The sequence below is a fragment of the Plectropomus leopardus genome, chromosome 1 (assembly GCF_026936395.1).
Source record: "Plectropomus leopardus strain MGB_pleo_1.0 chromosome 1, ASM2693639v1, whole genome shotgun sequence".
Lineage (NCBI taxonomy): Eukaryota > Metazoa > Chordata > Actinopteri > Perciformes > Serranidae > Plectropomus > Plectropomus leopardus.
Genome location: NC_142176.1, coordinates 3,473,759 through 3,495,866, shown reverse-complemented (window position 1 = coordinate 3,495,866; position 22,108 = coordinate 3,473,759). Strand labels below are relative to the sequence as shown.

The 22,108-nt window shown below is 37.4% G+C and overlaps 1 protein-coding gene across 1 annotated transcript in view; it reads left to right on the top strand.

Annotated features, from left to right (window-relative positions):
• Window positions 1-22,108, top strand: part of aldh1a3 (aldehyde dehydrogenase 1 family, member A3) — a 40,084-nt gene that overhangs the window by 15,632 nt on the left and 2,344 nt on the right. The window contains exons 4-14 of the mRNA XM_042485687.2: window positions 264-564; window positions 686-790; window positions 2,300-2,440; window positions 5,180-5,309; window positions 12,513-12,574; window positions 15,627-15,755; window positions 17,205-17,318; window positions 17,516-17,618; window positions 18,799-18,983; window positions 19,090-19,254; window positions 21,632-21,789. Of these exons, the coding sequence (XP_042341621.2) occupies window positions 466-564; window positions 686-790; window positions 2,300-2,440; window positions 5,180-5,309; window positions 12,513-12,574; window positions 15,627-15,755; window positions 17,205-17,318; window positions 17,516-17,618; window positions 18,799-18,983; window positions 19,090-19,254; window positions 21,632-21,789 (1,391 nt within the window). The 5' untranslated portion in view covers window positions 264-465. The remainder of the gene's footprint in view (window positions 1-263; window positions 565-685; window positions 791-2,299; window positions 2,441-5,179; window positions 5,310-12,512; window positions 12,575-15,626; window positions 15,756-17,204; window positions 17,319-17,515; window positions 17,619-18,798; window positions 18,984-19,089; window positions 19,255-21,631; window positions 21,790-22,108) is intronic.

The following is a 22,108-nucleotide window of genomic DNA, read 5'->3' as shown; positions in this document are numbered from 1 at the left end:
TGATTTTTTTATTTTGGTGATTTTTTTGTTTTTAAAAATGTTTTTTTTTTTAAATGCAACAAATTTTTTTTTTTAAAAAAATTGTGTGTGATTTTATTTCTTCAAATGTTTTGGCTTTTTTTTTTTTTTTAAGAAAAAACAATTTGGAAGGCATGTTTTCTTTAAAACAATTTTTTTTTTCAATCTTCTTTTTTCAATCCTAATGACGCCTCTGCCTCAAACTATTCACACAGCATTAGTAATATATAAGATAAATGTTGCAGAACGTTTCCAAGGTGCTGCAAGAACCAGAATCCCCTCAGATAAGAGCCCTTCAGGGAGGGTGGAGGGGCGGAGTTGGGCTCTCCTCCGCTGCTGTGTGAGGAGGGAGGAACTCCACATTCTTATAAAAAGCCAGAGGATGGGCTGCCAGTGTTGAGTAGACGGAGCAGACAGACTGGCCCGGGACTGTACTGCTGACCCAGAATGGCACAGAACGGAACGACAGAGAACGGAGTGGCCGAAGGGATCCCGGCTTTGCCTTTTCCTCAGCCCGTTAAAGCGCCGGAGATCAGACACACGAAGGTAAGGAGGCTCTGCAAGTCCAGCCGTACCTGCAGCTTTTTACCATCTTTTCATTTTGTGTTTTTAACTTTTGATCAGGTGTCATGTGAGCCACTAACCAAACACTGTCCGCTCTCCACAGATTTTTATTGACAATGAATGGCACACATCCAGCAGCGGAAGGACATTTCCAACTTTCAACCCAGCCACAGGTGTCAAAATCTGTGATGTGGAAGAAGCAGACAAAGTGAGCAGCCTTTAATTTATTATATAATATAAAAGTTTAAATAATTAATCAAACTTAGTGTTAGCCTGCATACTTTCTGAATGATTAAGGTCATAAATGGGCATTGTTTTATCTGATTTGGCTCTAATTCAATCAGGATTCAGGATTTTTTGTTCCAAACTTCTTTTAAACATCTGTTAATTTACATTTTTGGGGTGGTTTTTTTAGAAGAATGTCTATTAAAAAAACAGTATGACAAACAAGCTTTATCAGATAGATTAAAACCTTCAGTACATCTGTTTTGGCTCTGTATCAATCAGGAAAAATCTTTTTGCCAAGCTTCACTGGAATATCTGATCATTTCAGATTTTTGTGTTTGCCAGAAGAGTCTCGATGAAATCCAGCATGTCATAAGAACCTTTTGCCAAATTTCGGTTTATCTGCTTTGGCTCTAAAGCAATGGAAAAAAATATCTCTTTCCCCAATTCCAAATATTTGCTTTGGTGCTAAATCAATACCAAAAACAGTGTCTTTGCCAAAGTTCCTTTAAATATCTGTCAATTTAAGGTTTTTGTTGTTCAGGAGATTTTCTATGAAATGCAGCCTGATTTAAGAGATTGACCAAGTTGATAAGAGCCTTCTAACATCTTCGTCATATTTGTTCTGACTCTAAATTTAAAAGGAAAAATCTTTTTTCAAAATTTTATTTATATATCTGTTAATTTAAGGTTTTTGTTTGCCAGAAGAATGTCTCTAAAATCCCTCATGGCACAAGAACTTGATTAAATAGAGATAGAATCTCTTTGTACGTTTCTGTTAATTTAAGGGTTTTATGGTCGTCAGGAGAATTTCTTCAAAATCCAGCATGACATAAGAAGTTGATCAAAGAGTTATGAACCTTTTGCCAAATCCAGTTTGTCTGATCTGGCTCTGAATCAAAAGAAACATTTCTTTGCCAAATTTAAATATCTGTTAAAGTTTTTTGGGGTTTGTGAGAATAATTTCTTTAAAAAACAGCATGACACAGAACTTGATTAAATATACAATAACATTTATATGTATATATTTATATTTATATATATATACTTATATAATATCGGTAAATTTCAGGTTTTAGGGATTATCAGAAGAAAGTCTATGAGATTAAACATGATATAAAACCTTGATCAAATTGATAAGAACTTTTTCATATCTGCGTTGGCTCTAAACCAATACGGAAACCTATTTGCCAAACTTCATTTAAATATCTGTTAATTTAAGGATTTTGTGTATGTAAGAAGAAAGTCTGTAGAGTCCAGCATGACATAAGAACTTGACCAAATATATTAGCGCTTTTTGCCAAACTTGGATAAGAATTTATTGACAATTTAGCATTTTCATCCACAAAACAGCTTTTTCAATAGAGTTTCACGCTGCTTTTTACGCACACCAAGTTAACGCGGGAATCTGATTTTTTAAAGTTAATGCACACTGCCTATGATGATGCTAACGAATTGGAAACTGGCCCTGAAACTTTTTTTTTCTGTGCAGGAGGATGTGGATAAAGCGGTGCAGGCAGCCAAGTCTGCAGGGCAGAGAGGCTCTCCGTGGCGGAGGATGGACGCGTCGAGCCGGGGGAGGCTGCTGCACAAACTGGCTGACCTCATGGAGAGGGACCGGCTCTTGCTGGCGGTGGGTTCATTCACGCTGCCTTCTTTTTGCTAGACATCACTGTTGTAAAGTTTTCTGCAGACAGCTGCAGCATGAAAAACGTGACTTTTTGAAATGTGTGTGCAAACTCTAGATCCATTTTACTTTCAGATCTAAAGTGTCATAGTGACAACACATGATCAGGAAGTAAACCGGCTCTCTGATTTCAAGTGGCAGAAAAACTTTTCAAATTCTGCATTTAAGTAAAAGTAGCCTTGCAAGCAAAATGTACTGAACCCTCAGAGGCTTTCTGTCATTCGTCATCTTTTGATTATTTTCATTTTTACTAATTTTCACCTGATGATGCCATTTTTACCATATTTGGCATATGGAGAAAATACATGTTATTTCCACTAGGTGCACTGTCACAATCAGTTTTGCTGCAAATCACTGACATATCCCAGGCTCTGATCATCAATAAACCTGCTTTGCATGTAGTATACTAAAAATAATTCAATCATTATTATTTTTTAAATCTAAAAACACAGTGGCACCATGACAAAAACATGGCATTTAAAAAGTTAAAAGTCTGAAATTTTAATGAATATTTGATATTTATGATTAGAACTGATGTTGGTTAAAAAAAACCTCAATAAAAACAGAAAATAATATTAATGTAATACCTTTTGAAGCTTGATTTTGAAAAGTACATTTTGTGCGCAGAGTGATACACGTGTGTGTAAAAGGTGGGCTCTAAGGGTTAAATGTAGCATCCTGTTGTTCAGTTAACTTATGTAAACAAGTAATTAAAATCGCTTTTATTTTGGCGGAGGGGATGGGATCATTTGGTTTACATTGAACCAAATATCAGGTTACTGAAAAAATTTAACAAATATTACATGATATATGACACGATATTGTGAATTGATCCGTGTCATAGTGACAACACATGAATAGAAAATAAACTCGCTCAGCGATTATTGAGATAACTTTCAGATAATTTTGTAGCTTTTTTGTCGTTTTGTTACTTTCTGGTCATTTCGTGTCTCCTTGTTGTTGTTTGGTGTCTTTTTGTAGTCATTTGTGTCTTTTTCTGGTAATTTTGTTGTATTACTTTTGTGGCTTTTTTTGCCATTTTATGTCACTTATGTCACATTTGTTGTCTCCTTGTTGTTGTTTTGTGCGTCTTTGTGTTTTTTTGTGTCTTTTTGTAGTTGATTGTGTCTCAGTTTTTTGTTTTTTTCTTTGTCATTTTAAGTCACTTTGTAGTCATTTTTTGTGTCCTTTTTATTGTTTGTGTCTCTTTTATAGTCGTTTTTTTTACAGTCATGATTTCCTCTCTGCTGAATCTTTTCTTTTCCTCTCATGTTTACATAGTCACATCTGGAAAAAAACAGATATTCCCTTAATGATCATGCTGTGTATCTGTTTCAACTGAACGACAACAACAGTTTTTTTTCTAGTGGTGCTTGTGGTTCAGATCTCAATTATAGAAACGGTTTCACAAACAACAAACTGGTGGGATTTCCCTGCAGCTGAAAAACGTCCATGTGTTGTCACGATGTTGTTCATATCAAGGATTGGCCGACAGTATATTAGTGCATGACATCACGCCGTGACCCCACCCCGCTCTCTCTTTTCTCTCCGTAATGATTGCTGGATGTTACTCTGCCTCGCTCTCAGATAATGTTTGGACTGAGATCTCTGTTGATGTGCCCGCTCACTCTGTTTAGCTGCCAGCCTGCATTAGGACTCAGATCTGTAAATGAACCCTTACAGATGTGAGTGAAGTAATAATACCAGATTGCATGTGACTGCTAATTGCAAACATGCTCTGGAGTGGTAGTGTGCAGGGGACGGCTAATTACACTAAACTCCCAGCTCTGTTTGGGGAAATAAAGACCAGATTCAGAGCATTTAAAGTTACAGCAGAGTGGTACAGCTGGTTCAGGATCTGCAAAGACTTACTTCTTCTTCCTTCAATAAAAGTCACTTTAGTAAACATGGTGTAGATGTTGGTACGTCATACTCAGGAAATTTTGTCCAACAAATTTATACATGATAATTATTATACGTTAACATTAGTTTTACACGCTTGGTCACAAGGCAGGTTTCCCTTAACCCTTAAATTGTGTAAATAGAAATTGTGAATATAATATACACCTAAAAACATTTAGCGCAAAAAAGTTTTAATGCTCAAATGAGTGTTTCAAAAAGCCATATTTTGCAAAACTGCAATGGAAACACTTTTTTGGCTTTTCTAAGTCACATGATGCTATGGCTTTGAGCTTGTCGGTAGGAACTGGCAAGATTGAGTATAAACTAAATCTGTATGCTTCAGCATATTGAGCTCCATTGCCGTACAAGGCGCAAGGTAGATTTGTCCTTTTTGTAACGTAGTTTAAAAAATGAAATGAAAATTAGTCCCTAAATCCTGCAACATCTTTCGGAGTTGAAGGAGGATTTTGTGAATCTCACAGCCTGGTGAAAGACGCTGCTCTGCTCTGGTTCTGCAGCGGATACTTCTGTATCTTTTCCCAGATGGCAGCAGGGTGAACAGACTGTGGCTGCTGTCTTTCAGTATCCTTTGGGCTCTGTGCAGACATTTCACTTCACCGAGGTCGCTGATGCGCTGTAGATGGTAACCAGTGATGTTCTGGGCAGTTTGTATCACCCGCTGTAGAGCCTTCCTGTCCTGGGCTGTGCACGAATGAAAAATTATTTAAAGTTACAGTGACAAATCGCAACCTGGTTAAAATGTGATGCTTCTGCTTTTTTCAGACGCTGGAGACTCTGGACACGGGGAAACCCTTCCTGCAGTCCTTCTTCATCGACCTGGATGGCAGCATCAAAACGCTTCGTTACTACGCAGGCTGGACCGACAAGATCCACGGCAAGAGTCTGCCTGTAGGTGAGTGTTTGTGTCATCTTATTCTAACTCCACTGAAGACACAAGCAGACTGAGATGTGTGTGTGGTGTTAATTAACATCAGAGTTCAATACACAATCCCAAAAATCAGAGGACAATCAAGTTAAAGTCCTGACCCTCTTGGTGACAGTTACATGTGGTCAGCGTGGGTGAAATGTGAGCGATTATGTGGCCTGCTCAGGGTTTGAAATATGAGCATTTCAGTTCCACTTGAGACAGACAACTGAAAATAAGATAAGATAAACTTATTGACTGGACGGAAATTTGTTTCGGGCAAAAGTGCTGAATGCAGCTGCAAAATACATAATAAACATAAACCAACAAGACAAACAATATACACATCGACAGTATAGATAAAAGAAGGATAGATAAACAATTAAAATCAGAAAAACTGCTCAAACCCGATAGGAAATCTAAACACATCTTATGAAGAAAATTGTTCTTCAAATAAATTAAGCAGATGGACACTCATATAGAGAATAAATCACTATAAAACACAACTAAAATGCCTCTTGTGTTGCAGCAGCATGCATCAGTTTATGTACGACGATATGCGACTCAGGATTGAGTCAAATTTGACAATAATATGAGAGCATGAATTAGGTATGTGTGCCATCAAATTAACCCTTTAAAACCTGAGAAAATTTGTTTGTGTGTGTTGTTTTAAACATTGGGAGACGGCAATGAGCAACTTGACAAGATAATCATCAAAATTAGCATGAAATTTTAAAAAAGGAAAATGACTGGAAAATTAGCCCAAAAAATAATACCTCTAATAATTTCATCTCTTCTTTTGAACAAAAACTGATTTTTAGTCATTTTCTTATAATCTTTTCCTTATTTCTTGTAGTTTGCACAGCACCTAATGCCAAGTTGCTCGTTGCCTTTTTTCACAGGTTATTTAAAAGATTTTTGTTTTTTTTTAAGCTTCAGTGGTTTTAATGCTTGTAAAAGGTCTCTGAGTGCAGCACAAGAAAACTGATGACGGTTCAGATGTTAAAGGGTTAATAACCCATACACACAATTGAGTAATCTTTTTCTTCTGAATTTTTCATTTAATACATGAATAAATAGATGCAGACAATTAAGAAATAGTTAGTAGGGCCATGAGACGAGTGAGCACTGTGAACATGGGGACACTTCTTTACGTCCCCTCAGTAGCTCTATGATCAGTCCACCATCAGAAAACAAGTTAATGACCAAAGTGTGATTGACTCATCCTGACTGTGGATTGTCCTCCGCCCTGGGTGGTATCTCAGCCAGCCTCTTAATACTTCCCCCTCCTGTCAGATCCCACTTTGCGTCTCCTCTGCCTCTGCAGGACTGCCGATAGACAAAACATGCTCGCCTTTTCCTCCTGATTACATCCCAATAGAGTGGTGAGAGATGCGAGGCACGGCAGGACAAAGGGAAGAGGAAGAGGCTGAGATAGTAATCAGTGAGGTGCAACAGTGTGTGAGGATTAACGATCAGTGCTGGCTTGACGCCTCGCCGAGCCTGCAGACACTCCGCCAGTAATCCCCACCTTCATACTGGAACAGATTTACGACCAGTTATCAAGATGAGACGCATAACTGAGCTTTACTTTGATATGGTCGTAGGCTACACAAATGCAGACTGAAATTTAAGAAACATACTTTAATAGTGGAGCTGCTGTGTGGATGGCTGGTTTCAGTGCAGATGAAGCCAAAGCACCAAAGTTTTTGGGTAAATTGCATAGACAACGGGCCCGGTTTCAGACTGCTTTGAATGGGGGGAGTAAGAGATGTTGATTATTCTTGAGGACTGTATGCAGAATTGTTTCATGTTTTTATCTAAAGCTAAATGAGCCTTTTTTAGGGTTTGAGGACATTTGGGGCTAAGACATGACCTCATTAGGGCGTGCGGAGTTATTTTCATACACTTTTTAATAAACAATCGACTTTTGTGCTTTTTTTATGCACTATGGCAGTGATACTCAAATCTGACCTCCCCAACCATTTTTGAATTCACAATGAAAAGTATCGTGAAAAAAGTTATTCACACTGGGATTTTTTTTTTGTACTTTTGGTATACTAAAGCTTTAAACAGCTTTAAAACAGAGCTTCTTTTTTTTAAGTGGCAGTGATCCTGACAGAGGTCCTAGCGAAGCCCCTAAAGTCCTAGAAATGTCCAAAAATCATAGAAATGCCCTCAAATCTTAGAAATGTTCTTAAATCTGAGAAATGTCATAAAAATACAAAAATCTTACAAATGCACTAAAATCTTATAACGTCATAAAGTCCTAAAAATGTTCTAACATCATTGGGATGTCCTAAAATCCTTGAAACGTTCCAAAATCCTAGAAATATCCCAATCTCCTTCAACACTCAGAGACCGAAAGTAACGTGCACAAATAAAACCAAAAGAGATATTTTCACTTTTCATTTCATCTTTTCCCAGAAGTCGAGTAATACTGCAGACATAATAAGCGCTCACTCGGCTGCTCTCAGTTTTTATTTGACAGAAAATGAAACTCATTTTCATTTAAGCTTCTTAGTCTACGTGATCCTCAGGTCAGACCAGCTGCACGGTGTGTAGGCTCGCTCACCCGGTTTAGAGAGCCAGCTCACCCTCAGAGATGAGTCATGTCGTCGTCAGAAATACCTGCAGGAGCGTTTAGCTCACAGTGGGGGTTTTTTGTGGACATAAGAAAAAGCAGGACATCAAATTACACAAGTAAAAGTCTGAGACCTCTAAACAGAGCATAGATGGAGTAGGCCTCATAAGAAAAACTTCCTTAATCCTTTGAAACCTGAGCAAATTGGTTTAATTTATTTAAAAAAAACATGGGGAGAAGGCAACAAGCAACTTAACAAGTCATGGCCCAAAAATAAGCGGAAAAAAAAGGTTTGAAAAAATTAAAAACACAAGAAAATAGCTTAAAAATTTGCAAAATGCGGCATCCGGTGGCTGAGTGGATAAAGCAGGCGCCCCATGAATAAAGGCAGTGTCCTTGCCACAGCGGCTGCAGGTTCGATTCCAGCTCACGGCCCTTTGCTGCATGTCATCCCCCCTCTCTCTCTTCCTTTCACACTATTAATCTGTCCTATCTAATAAAGGCAAAAATGCCAAAAAAAATCTTAAAAAAAAAATAAAATTGCAAAATGACAAATTGGACATTTTCTCTATTTTTTGGACAATTTTCTAGTAATTTTAAATTGTAAATTTTAGGTCACAATTTAAGGGACATTTCCTCTAAAGCTGGTAATTTCCTTTCCCCCCAGTGTTTTAGAAAGAAATTAAACTCATGACCTCGTATTTTAAAGGGTTAAATAGTTTTGGAAGAAATGCAGGATTTCGGTATTTACAGAAACATGTTTCCAAACTGCATATCTTCGGATGGGAATTTAGTCATTACGAAACTGTCCTAACTCAGGGATTTCCCAGGCGAGGATCTGAGGGCCTGTGTCCAAATTGTGTTTTTCGTCAGCAGAAAAGTAGCAGAAGGGTGCTGGGGAGTGCTTCATCCTAACGCTTCTTAAAAAAAAAAGCCAAATCATTTCAATCACCATGGTGATGGATGTTCAAAACATTAGCAGGTTTATTTCTATTGCAGCCACCGCACTAGCCGACAGTTTTTCTAATCCAAGGCCACGCAGGCATGTTATGGAAACATAATGGAAAGGCAAGTCCCTTATACGTGGAGCGGCCAAGTATGACGATTTCTTGGAGCTGATAGTCCACGATTTCACAACTTTTGAAGAGTTGTGTGAAATAACAGCTCCTGTAGCTCCTGCTGCATCAGGAGGCCAATTCCTACTGACAAGCATAGCCATAGCATCATGTGACCTAGAAAAGACAAAAAAAGTGTTTCCATTGCATTTTTGGCTTTTTTGGAATCACCTAAAGGACCACCTCTCGAGAGCGTAAAAACTTTTTTTGTGATAAATTGGATTTTTTTTTTTTTTTTAATTGGCGTGTTTCCATTTTATATTCACAAATTAAATTGAGGGTTAATGGAAACCCGTGTAGTGACAAGTGAAACGTTGATATTATTTTTTTGTCTGTCTCGAGAAACCTGCTGGTACATTCTTAACATAGATACAGGTATGAAATGATGAGTCTTGACTGCAAAATCAAATTTATAGTTATAATTAGGATTTCTTCTGAAGGCACATCAAATGAGTTTTTTACTTTTCTGAAATATCACTCTATTTAACTTTATTATAGTCAGAAATAGATCTCATTATCTCCATCGGTAGGGTGGAATACACTTGCTGTCATGACGAGAGTTGGCCTGTCAGAGCTCCAGTCGGCCCGAGGCTGTGTGTTTGAATCTTGTGTTACACACCGACAGTAGTTTCCTGCGACACGTCGTGTACAAGGATGTTACGCTGTGATTGAACATGAACTCGCCTAGTGACTCAAAGACAAAGACAGCTGGAGATGGGAGTCTCCCAGTCTGTGATCACTCACAGGAAACTGGAGAAGGTCAGCGTGCAGACTGGGAGGTTTTGTTTGACCAGTTATCTGCTGAGGCTCTGACACATCCATGTTTAGTACAGCTGTAGGAGTGCTGATCTCATTGTTAGTGCTGGCGGGACATTCTTAAAGGATTCTTGTAAAAACAGCTCAACAACACAATAGAAGTACGGCACTTTGAATAAAAAAAAGTTAGCGAGCACAATGAAATCTACAGACCATGTGAGGGTAACTTGAACATGACGCTGATTAGGTGAAGCTTAACCCTTTAAAACTTGAGCAAATGGGTTTGATTTCTTTTAAAACCATGGAGAGAAGGCAATGAGCAATTTAACAAAACCTGACCCAGTATATTAGAACAAAGAAAAGTTGAAAAAAAAAAAAGGTTTCAAGAAAATTACCTGGGAAAAAAATTAAGAAAAAAATAAATAAATGTGTGAAAGTGCTGAAAATGCATCTATTTTAGAAATACATTTTTACATTTTGCTTTTTCTGTAACCAAATTTGAACTATAAAATTACTCTTAACTTTTGTGGAAAAAATTTCCCTAGTTTTGGATAATTTTGTAAGGGTCCTACCTAGGGCTCAGTGATAAAACCATAACGATAACAGCCAGACAACAGGAACAGCCAATGATACCTTGAGTTCATGTCCGACAGCCCGCTCCAGCGCGCGGACATGTCTGACAGCCCGCTCCAGCGTAGACATGTCCAACAGCTCCAGCATGCGGACATGTGTGACAGCCTGCTCCAGCTTGCGGACATGCCCGACAGCACACGGACATGTCCGACAGCCCGCTCCAGCGCGTGGACATGCCCGACAGCCCACTCCAGCGTAGACATGTCCAACAGCTCCAGCATGCGGACATGTCCGACAGCCCGCTCCAGCACGCAGACATGCCCGACAGCCCACTCCAGTGCGCAGACATGCCCGACAGCCCACTCCAGTGCACGGACATGCCCGACAGCCCGCTCCAGCGCAGACATGTCCAACAGCTCCAGCACGCGGACATGCCCGACAGCCCGCTCCAGCGCGCAGACATGCTTGACAGCCTGCTCTAGCGCGGACATGAGCCACAGCGCGCTCCGACTGGAGCAGTTTTATGAAACTGCTTTCTTGCTCCTGTGAGGTTTTCCAACAAAACACTTGTCATTGTGTGCGATCAATATGCACGGAGGTGGCTTTTAATAGCGCCCATGTCACTGATTCATCACATGTATCTATAAGCGAGGCATCATCAACTAGTGGACTGCCGTCCGGATCCGGGCAAAAACTTCGTCCTATCTGGACCCGTGGCCAAGTTATAATAGAATAATATAAGAATGAGAAGAATGATGAGAATGATGTTTTTTGAGGAGTGGTGCTGAGCAGTTAATCGAAAAATAATCGAAACCAACATTCAGAACCTCTAACCAGCACAGTCTTGCCCATGTTTGGTATTTTGGTTATTTAAAAAATCTATTAACCCTTTTCCCACCAGGGCTGCCAACTCCAGTGCGTCTCACACTTTTGGGCTCTGTCTCACGGTCTCATGACACTGAGGAAAATCTCACGCCAAATGCAGGCTGTTGGCAGCTACAGGAGAAGTAGGCCTACTCAAAAGTTGTTTTTTTTCTTGAGTAAAATGATTAATAGCACAGACGTTTGACAGAAGTTGACGTCAGAGTCCTGCAGTCAGGAGAGGTTAGCTTATTATCAGCACAATGTTCTTAAATTTACCTAAAGTTTGTTTAAGATGGAGCTTTTAATTTTTATATGATGCTGGAAAGTTTAACAAATAATAATCAATCATATATTTATTACACTCCAACACACCATGGTCACATGAAACTGTGTCAGTGAACTATGAGGGCAAAAAAACAAACCACAAAAAAACAAAATAATCATTCATTAATCATAATCAAAGTAAAATGTTTAAATAATCATGATACTGATTTTAGGTATGAGGTTTGGACCTTTGCTGGGAGGAAATTTTAGTAACTGGACCTCTTTGAGTTTTAGTAGAATAGGTCCTCCAGCTGGTGACGCCTGTTCTACAGTATATTTGTCATGTTCAATGTCTGACAGAAAATAAATAAATTAACCTTATGTTATCTTCATATCTCACTTAGGAGTCAAAGGGAACCTTTAAGCTTGACAGAAATAGTGAAACCAATTTGGTTTCAAAGGGTTAATACAGTGCAAACTGTAAAATTTGACAAGTTGATATTACTTTAAAACATCTTGACACTGATTTTAATAACTGTAAATATAAATATTAGTCATAATTTTTACTTTATATAGTAAAAAACAAAGAAATGAAAATGGCTCTAAATAGTCCTGAAAAAAACCCCCATAATTTTTTATATTTTATTACATTTTTTTCTGTAACATTTTTATGTATACAAGTTATTATTTTTCTGGCCATTTTTCTCTATTTTTTAAATTATTTTTTAATCATCCTCTCTCTCTTTTTTTGTACCTAAACAAATGTTTAGGTAAAATTTCTTTCAGTTTGTAGGACATTTTTTGCCAAGTTGATTATTTGTTTTTTCAAAAGAAATCAAACCACTTTGCTCCGTTTTAAAAGGTTAAAATTCATGTGAAAGGTGTCTGAAGGCACTACAAGAAAACTGACGTTGATCAATTTTTAAAGGGTGAAAACAATAACAAAAATGAAAAAAAGGAAATATTGTCAGCGCTTAAATAATTACCTCACCGTACAGTGGATCAAACTGATTACACCGTTTCTTTCTTTCACAGATGAGAGCTTCGTGTGTTTAACCAAACACGAACCTGTTGGCGTCTGCGGAGCCATCATTCCAGTAAGTACAGAGAGGATCTGGTTTGAGTTTATGAGCAATAACGTATAATAGGAACTCTTATTACCGTTCGCATTACTTTGGCTCAGTGTGAATATGAAACACACACTGTTAATATAATAAAACAACACATAACGTTGTTGTTTATGTGCTGTAACAGTGTTGAGGTCCAGATAAAGGTACATCAGGACGTCCGACCGTTCGGCTGAAATACAATCTGTTCCTAATAATCATTTAGAAATCAGAACGTTGCACAATATCTAATTTATGACTTGAGTCTAACACACTGCCGTGATGCCAACTGCTGATCGGACTGTGTATTGTGGTGAAGGCTCTGCTGCACTTTGGGTTACTGCAGATAATAATGATAATAATAATAATAATAATAATAATCATCATCATCATGCGTGTGTTATTAAGGATGACATCAGAGTTTAAGGTATGCTCTAACAGTCTAGGAAAAACCATTATGCTTTTATGCAATCCTCTGCAGACTCAGAGAAGATGGATATCAGTTTCATCTCTGCAGATCAATACAGAGAGATTCAGGAGCACGGTCACGTGACACACTGGGACCCAGAAAGAATTTTAGCTATTGTAGTGGTGGGCGATATAGAGAATATTCTCGATGTATCGTGGTTTGTTTCTACGTTCGATATATAAAATAACTATATTGCGAATATCCAATCTAAATTGTCATGTCGTTTTATAATTCTCTCGCTGTCTTCTACAGCTCTCCACCTCTCACAGACGCACATGCAACGCAATGCTTTTGCAGAGGATTAAAAAAAATTATTTTCTTTTTTCTAAACTTTTTTCCCACTTTCCCACAAATTAAATGAGTCGTGTATAGTATAGTGTATAGTCGTGTCACTAAATGATAATTAAAAATTACTATAATAAAAATACATAAGTAATTCTAAGAAAAAAAAGACAAAATAAAATGCAAAACAAATCCATATTCTTACATGGATATGTTCCTCTCCCGTTTTTTAAACAAATTTTTTAACAAATGTTTAGGTAAAAATGTCTCGCAGTTTTTGGAACATTTATTACCAAGTTGGTCATTTCCTTCTGACCCGTGTTTTAAACAGAAATCAAACACGGTCTGCTCATTTTTCAAAATGTTTACATACTTGTGAAAGGTGCCTGAAAGCAGCACAAGAAAACTGATGTCGATTTAAGTTTTAAAGGGTTAATTATAAAAATAAATAAATAAATAAAAGAAGCACAGATTGTAAATGTGCTCGTGAGGCAACTGCGCTCAGTTTGAAAGCACAGTGTGGATGTGTGGATGAAATGAAACCCTGCTGAGTGTACCAGAAACCTTATCTTAATCTTTGCTCTCCCTAAACAAGACCTCCTCTCTGCTAATCCCTTCAGGGCGATTCTCACAGAAACACACAGCTCCAGCGCTGCGCTGCTTGGATTCACTTTCACACATCGGAATATATGTTTTTCTTTTTCTTTTGATTATAACTTCATCAGATTTAGGGTGGGGCGACTTTTGGTGTTTCGCCGTATTGTGTTGCACAAAGTTGTCACAGATCCAGACAGACACATACGAATAATTTCAGCATCATGACAGAGTGCAGTTTTTTATCTTTGAGCCTATAACCTCTAATGTTGCTCTGGTAACAAAGGAACAAAACGGCTGTTGTTTGACATGGGAGATTATATCATAAAAGTGAAATTTATACTGAAGGACGTCGTGTAATTACTGAAAGCACTGCTGGCGCTCACGCCGCATGAGTCATCGTCAGAGGAAAACAGGAAACCTTTTTCTCCCCGCTTGTGATCCCAAGATCCCTTAATGGCTCCAAGTGTTTCCAAAGTGTTGTAAAAGTTAACAATGCCTAAACAATAAACAGGCAGCGCTCACATGCATCGCTGTCTAATTTGGGTTTGAGTGCCCAATTAGCTGTCCACTGGTTTCGAGCGTGGAAATGAGCAACTGGAAAATAATAAATGACCTCTTTTGTGAATTTGCTCACTTTGAATCACCTCCAGTCCCGATGATTTAGGGCTCCTTTTATTATCTTGCGTATTCTCTGCGGACCAAGTGAAAAAGTAAATTTTTATTTCTGGAAAAAAAAAAAAAGTACTGATGATGTGTGTTGTTTGGATTATTAGCCTCGGTTTGCGCCTCTCATGTGGTTATTATTTCCACTGGACTATTGCAGTGATAAGTGAATGACAAAAATATGCTACTGCTTACATCCAAACACTTTAATAAATGTCTCAAGGGGCCACATCCATGCTACGTACGGCACATTTGGCCCCCCGGTGCTGCAGCAGATTAACTCTTTCAAACCTGGATCGACATCACTTTTCTTGTCTGCTGAGCAAATTGGTTTGATGTGTTTCAAAAACACGGGGAAAAAGGCAATGAGCAACATGGCAAGAGATTTCCTGCACATTATGAGAAATCAGTGCATTTACACTAATAGTAAATAGGAAAAAAATCCTAAAAAGTAAGACAAAAAACAACAAACAACAACAGCAAATATGGGAAAAAGGCAATGAGCAACTTGGCAAGAGATTTCCTTCAAATGTTCCTACAAATTGCAAGAAATCAGTACATTTACACAATTAGCGAAAAGTTGAATTGAAAAAAAAATTTTTTTAATTATTTTAAAAATGTCCAGAAAACTATTCCTAAAATTATATATATATAATATTTATTTATATTTTCTTTTTTATTAATTAATTTAATTTTTGGCTAATTTTCAGGTTATTTTCTTGTGTTTTACACTAATTTCTTGCTTATTTCTGGGTCATTACTTTCATTGTTCATTGCTTTCTTCCCATGTTTGTGAAGAAATCAGATTTGCCCGGTTAACCTATATGTATAATATATATAGTCTACAAAACTATATAAAGCACCTTATTACGGCATGTACTAAAGAGGGAGGTGATTTCAGTTTATCCCTCTGTGTAACCTGAATCGTGTCTATCTGTGCCATTTGTTTGTGTCAGTGTGCTTTGATCTGACTTGTGCTGTTAGACGTTGAGAGCAGAAATCATCTAACGTGTGTTGTTCTGTTGCTGCCAGTGGAACTTTCCTCTGCTGATGTTCATGTGGAAGATAGCGCCGGCCCTGAGCTGTGGAAACACTGTGGTCATCAAGCCAGCAGAGCAGACCCCCCTCACGGCCCTCCACGTTGGATCGCTCATCAAAGAGGTCTGATGTTTGACTAAGAGAGACTTTAAACCTCTGACAGTCCAGATTCTGGGTCTGTTTTCTTATGGAAAATCCCGCTCCATGTGTGATTAGACCGCTCTGCTTCGAAATGTTTGGTGACTTTACCCAGGAAAACTTCACACAGTGAGACAAAATGCAGCCCTTGAGCAAAGATGATTCTCTTACTTCTGAGGAGAAAAACATGTTGCAAAATCAGAAGGTGCAGCAGGGGTGTGCAAGCATTCATAAGAATCCACAAGATTTGGTTTTAGCTTTAGCTGTGAAACATGTTAAAGCCTCATTCCCACTGCCCACACACACACAAACACAAAAAAAGTGCTAACATCTGGCTTTTGGGAATGGGAATGTGTATGATCGACATTCAAACCCAGTAGACACGGTTTTTATTGGCTCCGACTCCGATCGGCATTGATGGGAACACAACAAACGTGGTTATTTCAGCGACATGCAATAATATCATCACAGCTAGCAGGGAACGTTCCCAAAATGTTGGATGACGTTTCCTACAAGTTGCAATAATAATTAAAGGAAACATTTTAATCTAATGTTCAGACAACGTTTTAAGGATATTTATCATTTCAGATAATGTTCCTGTAAGGTTAAATGCTGACTAAGACGTGACGTTTTTATTGCAACATTCTGAGGATGTTTTGGTGATGCTGAGAGGTGACAGACCATAAAATGTTTTTATAAAACATTCCCAAAATGTTACATGAGGACAAAGGAAAAACATTTTCAAAGCAACACTCAGAACATGTTATTTAGGCCTGAGATTAAAAGACTATGTAATATGTTGACAAAAGAAATAAATAAAAGAAAAGAAAGACATTTTTACATTTTTTTTAACCATTTATAGAGAATGTTACCCTAATTTTAATAACATTCTGGGAACTAAAAGAAAACTTGCTGCTGAACATGTTACTAAAACATTACATGAGTTGCATTGTACTGTTTTCACAATGTTTTTAGAACCAAAAATTGCTCACTGGGATGCATTCACAACATGCAGTGACGCACATTCACTAATTACCCTCCTTCTCCTCCTAAGCAGCGTGAAAGCATTATTCTAAGTTAGTCTGCACCGAGTTTCACAGAGACATAAGTAAAAGGTACTGTATATCAAGACAAGAAACCATAGAAAAGTTTTCAAAGACCTCTTTTCCTGCTGCTTTCTACTGTTTACCTGTTGTCCAGCCTATCTGTGACATCACACAGACACACCAACAAAACAACACACACACACAAACACACACACACACACACACACACACACACACACAGAATGCAGTCTATTGCTAAGCAACACTAAACTTACCATAAACTCGGGTAATGGATCAAATGTTTTTAAACCCATCTGAGGAGTCTTTTGTTGTTCCCTGAGTCAACATATCACTCTAACTCTCTCTGATGTCATGCCGACCGTTTCAGGCGGGGTTCCCTCCTGGAGTCGTGAACATCGTTCCAGGGTTTGGTCCCACAGCGGGAGCCGCCATCGCCAGCCACATGGACGTCGACAAAGTGGCCTTCACCGGCTCTACAGAGGTGTGTGCTCTGGTTTTTATGTTGTCGAGGAGATTCTGGTGAATTGTAGATTTACACATTTATTTATTTTTTGCAGCCCGCCACATTTAAAACATCTGCTGCCACTTACTGATTTTATATTTTAGAAACTGGACTGTTCATGAGGAGCAATGATATTGCTCATGAGGTTTTTTTGTTTGACTGTGTTGTGTGTGCAGGTCGGCCAGCTGATCAAAGAAGCGTCAGCCAAAAGTAATCTGAAGAGAGTGACTCTGGAGCTCGGAGGGAAGAACCCCTGCATCGTGTTTGCTGACTGTGACTGTAAGTAAACTCTGCGTGTCTCTCTTTTTATTTTAAATCATCAAAATACAACATCACAATGTTGTATTCAGATTATTTCAGCATGCACTGGAGTCATGGTTGCATGGTTATTTCACACCTCTGCAGCCTCGGGCGTTTCCCTACATCTCTTCACTACTCTGGAATATTGAAACATGAAGCCTGTCATGTCTCATGTTTCATCTGTGCGACTCAGCTTTTTGTACTTTTTGTGTCGTCTCACAACTCTGAGGTGAGGATCTCACCGACTGTCATGCCATCAAAAAGAAAAACCGTAGCTCAGGGGGCTGCAGAGACAGCACTGTCAGTACACAGCAGCAGAAGAAACAGTATCAGAGTAAACTGTGCTCAACAGTACAGACAGTACTGCACCACTCGTGTAACAGAGTCAGAATCTGGTTTCACTGACAAGTACATTTACATATACGAGGAATTTGACTTGGTGTTTTGGTGCAAAACAATTAACATAAAGGAAGAATAAAAATATTGAATAATATAATATAATAATATAACTTTTTTATATAGCACCTATTAAAACACAGTTTACAAAGTGCTTTGACAAACTAGACAAAGCCGAGGCTGTAAAACCCAGAGGCAGTAAAACAATTTAGTCAATAATGCGGACAAATGGTAGGGAATTCAGGGCAGAGACATATTAGAAAAATATAGTAACAAAAAGGCAGTAGACACAGAACACTGATATTAATAAAAATAACAATAATAATAAGCAGGATCAGGGAAGAATATATATATATTTTTAAAAGTAAATAGATAAATTACAGGCTAAAATTAAAAGACAAAATAAAAATTTTAATAAAATTAAACGATGAGTTAAAAGACATTTAAAAAAAACAACTTAAAAGAAGAATTCAGCATCACATAAAGGCAAGTCTATAAAAATGGGTTTTAAGAAGTGATATGTCATTTAGGTTTGGATTTGGTTTATTTTAAAAGGGACAAATGAATAAATACACAAGGTATAAAAATGCCATAATAAGCCGGGAGGCTATATTTCATCTGTAATCCCTTAATGCTTTAAACATCCATTCTGATGGTACTTAATGAAGAAAAGAAGGTGTAATATTCTCCCTTGTTTATTGCTTTTGTCCGGTTTTAATCTGTGTGTGTGTGTGTGTGTGTGTGTGTGAATGTGTGTGTACAGTGCAGCTGGCTGTGGAGGAAACCCAGAAAGGCGCTTTATATAACCAGGGTCAGTGCTGCACGGCTGCATCGCGGGTCTTTGTGGAGGAGAGTATTTATGAAGAGTTTGTGCGTCGCAGTGTAGAAAACGCCAGGAAGGTTGTGATAGGAGACCCGCTGGACCCCAAGACGACACACGGACCACAGGTAGGAGCGCACAGGTGTGGAGTCAGGACTAGGATTGGCCTAGTTTATTTAAAAAAAAGTATTATTAAACTGCCATCTTCCCTATTTGTCCTGCCGCCGGCTCCAGATCGACCGGCAGCAGTTTGATAAGATCATGGATCTGATAGAGAGCGGGAAGAAGGAGGGAGCCCGGCTGGAGTACGGAGGAGCAGCTTTGGGAGATAAGGGCCTCTTTATTCAACCCACCATCTTCTCCGGGGTCAAAGACCACATGCGCATCGCCAAGGAAGAGGTGCAGTTTGTTTCAGTTCATTCTAACTAAACCTGCACAGAGAGGTAACATGACACTGACACCCTGTGGAATAAAAGTGCAATTACACCAGAAACAGCACAGAGATGCAGGAAGTTAGAAAGCTTGGACACACAGGAGAAAAAAACATGAGTTACACAGTGTTTGTTCTATGGAGGCCTGTATCTGACAAAATTATTTACAATTATTAGATAAAAAAAAAAGATTGACACTAGTGCGCAGGTTAACTTAGAATTTTAAAATATATTATGGTTTTGACTTGACATGAGTACTTGTTTCTTTTCTTTTAAATTTTGTTTTTACCTCAAGTGTGTTTTGAAAAATAATAAATCACAACAAAATCAAGTGTTTTATTGTAATAAATAAAAATACTGTACAAGTCAAAAGAGTAGTTAGCAGGTAAACAAGCAGTCACACACAAAAAAATATATAAATGTTAGAAAACAAAGCAATATTTATATATATATATATATATATGTCAATAAAATAAACAAATTAATTAATTAATAATAAGAAAAAGATGAAAGAGAAAAAAATGGGATGAAGATAAATTGTGGTTTAAGTCTATTTCTCTATTTCCATTGGATTCCTAATCAAGACAGCTATCTCCATTATTGTATGGATATTTTAAATCAAAATTAAAGCTCCATTTTGATCAATAAGGTCCCAAATAAAGAGGGAATAAATTAGGTAGATAAAATAACCTGAGAAAAGTTTTTTAAAAAATGCACCTCGTGAATTATTTTGTTTACACAGAAAGACATTGAAATATCAACAAAAACTATGTACATTACAGAACATTTAGGAGGAATGTTAATATTCACATTATGCACAGGTTTCTCATGTAACATCTTGTCTTTGGGGCTTGATGAAGTCAGTCCATCTTCATATATTGGTGAATATATTTTTCTGTAATCAGGGGGAATATGTTCATTTCTCCATAGCGTATATTCGATAAACTATGTTTATCCAATAAGTGCTTACTACTTTATTTTCATTTTTTTTTGATCATTTAATCTGTTTTGTCTCCCTTTTTCCTGCCATAGTTCTTATGTTGGAAAAAAAAACATTCCTCGTTTATAAAGTGTTTCAGCCTGGTTAGGTCATGATTCAGAAAAGAAAAAACACATCATAAACCTGTATCAAGAGTCGTGGGACTCATAGTTTTCCACCCCATAAAGTCATTTTAATGTAGCTTAGATGACCATAAAATGTAGTCGTAGTTATTGTATGTGCCAGCTCTATTATTTCACCTCAAACAGTCTCCAAATTTCTCCGGCTGGGAATTCACTTTTTCACACTTTGTGTTACAGATGATTTTTCGTATGGATAAAATTGCATTTTTATCCATCAATGCACACGCAGTAAATTTTGAAAACATGTTTAGATTTTATTTTATTATTATTTATTGTATTATTTTTTATTTTATTTCATTTAAAGTTTTTTTTCTAAAGCCCTGAAAAGTGAAAATTTTTTATCTTGTGCATTACAACTCTGTCACAGCGGTCTACAGACGGTTCAGTGGACTTAAAATTTAATTTAATTAATTAATTTAAATAAACAGGATGCAACTGACCACAGCAAGGAGCCTGTGGTTGTTATGGGTTATTGAGTTAAAACTGACAAAAATGGTAGCATTTTTCCTTTTAAAGATAAAATCTGCAGCACTATAACTTGTTTAAAAAGTGAACAGGTTTGAATACTTTCTGTGCACGTAAATTAGTGATTTTACTTTAGTAATTTGTTTTTTATTGGTTTATGTGTACGTACCAAAACAAAATACACAACCAAATAAAAAAACCTTTCAGAAAGATAAAATGAATGAATAAACCGATTTAAAAAAAAGAGTTATATAAAAAGATAAATAATTTAAATTAATTAACAAAAAAAAAGAAAGAAGTGGGGGGTAATTAAACAAATAAAAATGTCAATTAAAATATGTGTATAAAATAAGTAGAGTGGTAAAAAAAAAAAAAGTTCTGTGAAAAAGCGTACATGATCAAAACATAAACAATAGCAGATAACAGAGTAGCTAGTTCCAGTGCAATGTGTTTCTGATACTATCCAAAATGAGAGAACTTCAAACACTGAAGTGGAATTATATTATATAATTATATAACAACATTATATAACTAACTAATATAATTATATAACTAACATATATATATATATATATATAAATGTGTATAAAAACACATTTTCATATTGCATTATACCATTTGTTTCTTTGTTTTTTGTTTTTTAATTGTCCAGCCATTATTTTCTCTGTTTATTGTCTATATTTACATGAAAGGCAGTCACAGAGGACGGATTTCTCTGTACATGTGTCTGGTCCTGACTGATATCTGTCCTCTATCAGATCTTCGGTCCGGTTCAGTGTATATTCAGCTTTAAGAGCCAGCAGGAGGTCGTAGAGAGAGCCAACAGCTCGCAGTACGGCCTGGTGTCAGCGGTCTTCACGTCCAGTATGGACAGAGCTCTGTCTGTGTCTGCGGCCCTGGAGACTGGCACCGTCTGGTGAGTCCCTGCTCTTAGCTAACCGTGTCCTGACTCCAGCTCCGGATTTAAGGAATAACTCAACATGAAATTCACTTTTTTTGGGTTATGAATAATATATAAAGTCACTTTTTTTTGCACTGTAAATTAAATCTGGTCCCAATTTCAGCCATATTCACCGAGTGGTAGCAAAGATGTGAGTTTGACACTCGAGAAGAAATCAAAATGTTGAACTTTTCTTTCATGACGGTCTCAACTGGACCTCATTTCACTGGTAAAGAGTTTATTTATTTATTCCAGTTTCTTGAGAAAAATGTTCTCATTCTGCTGCTCTGCAAAC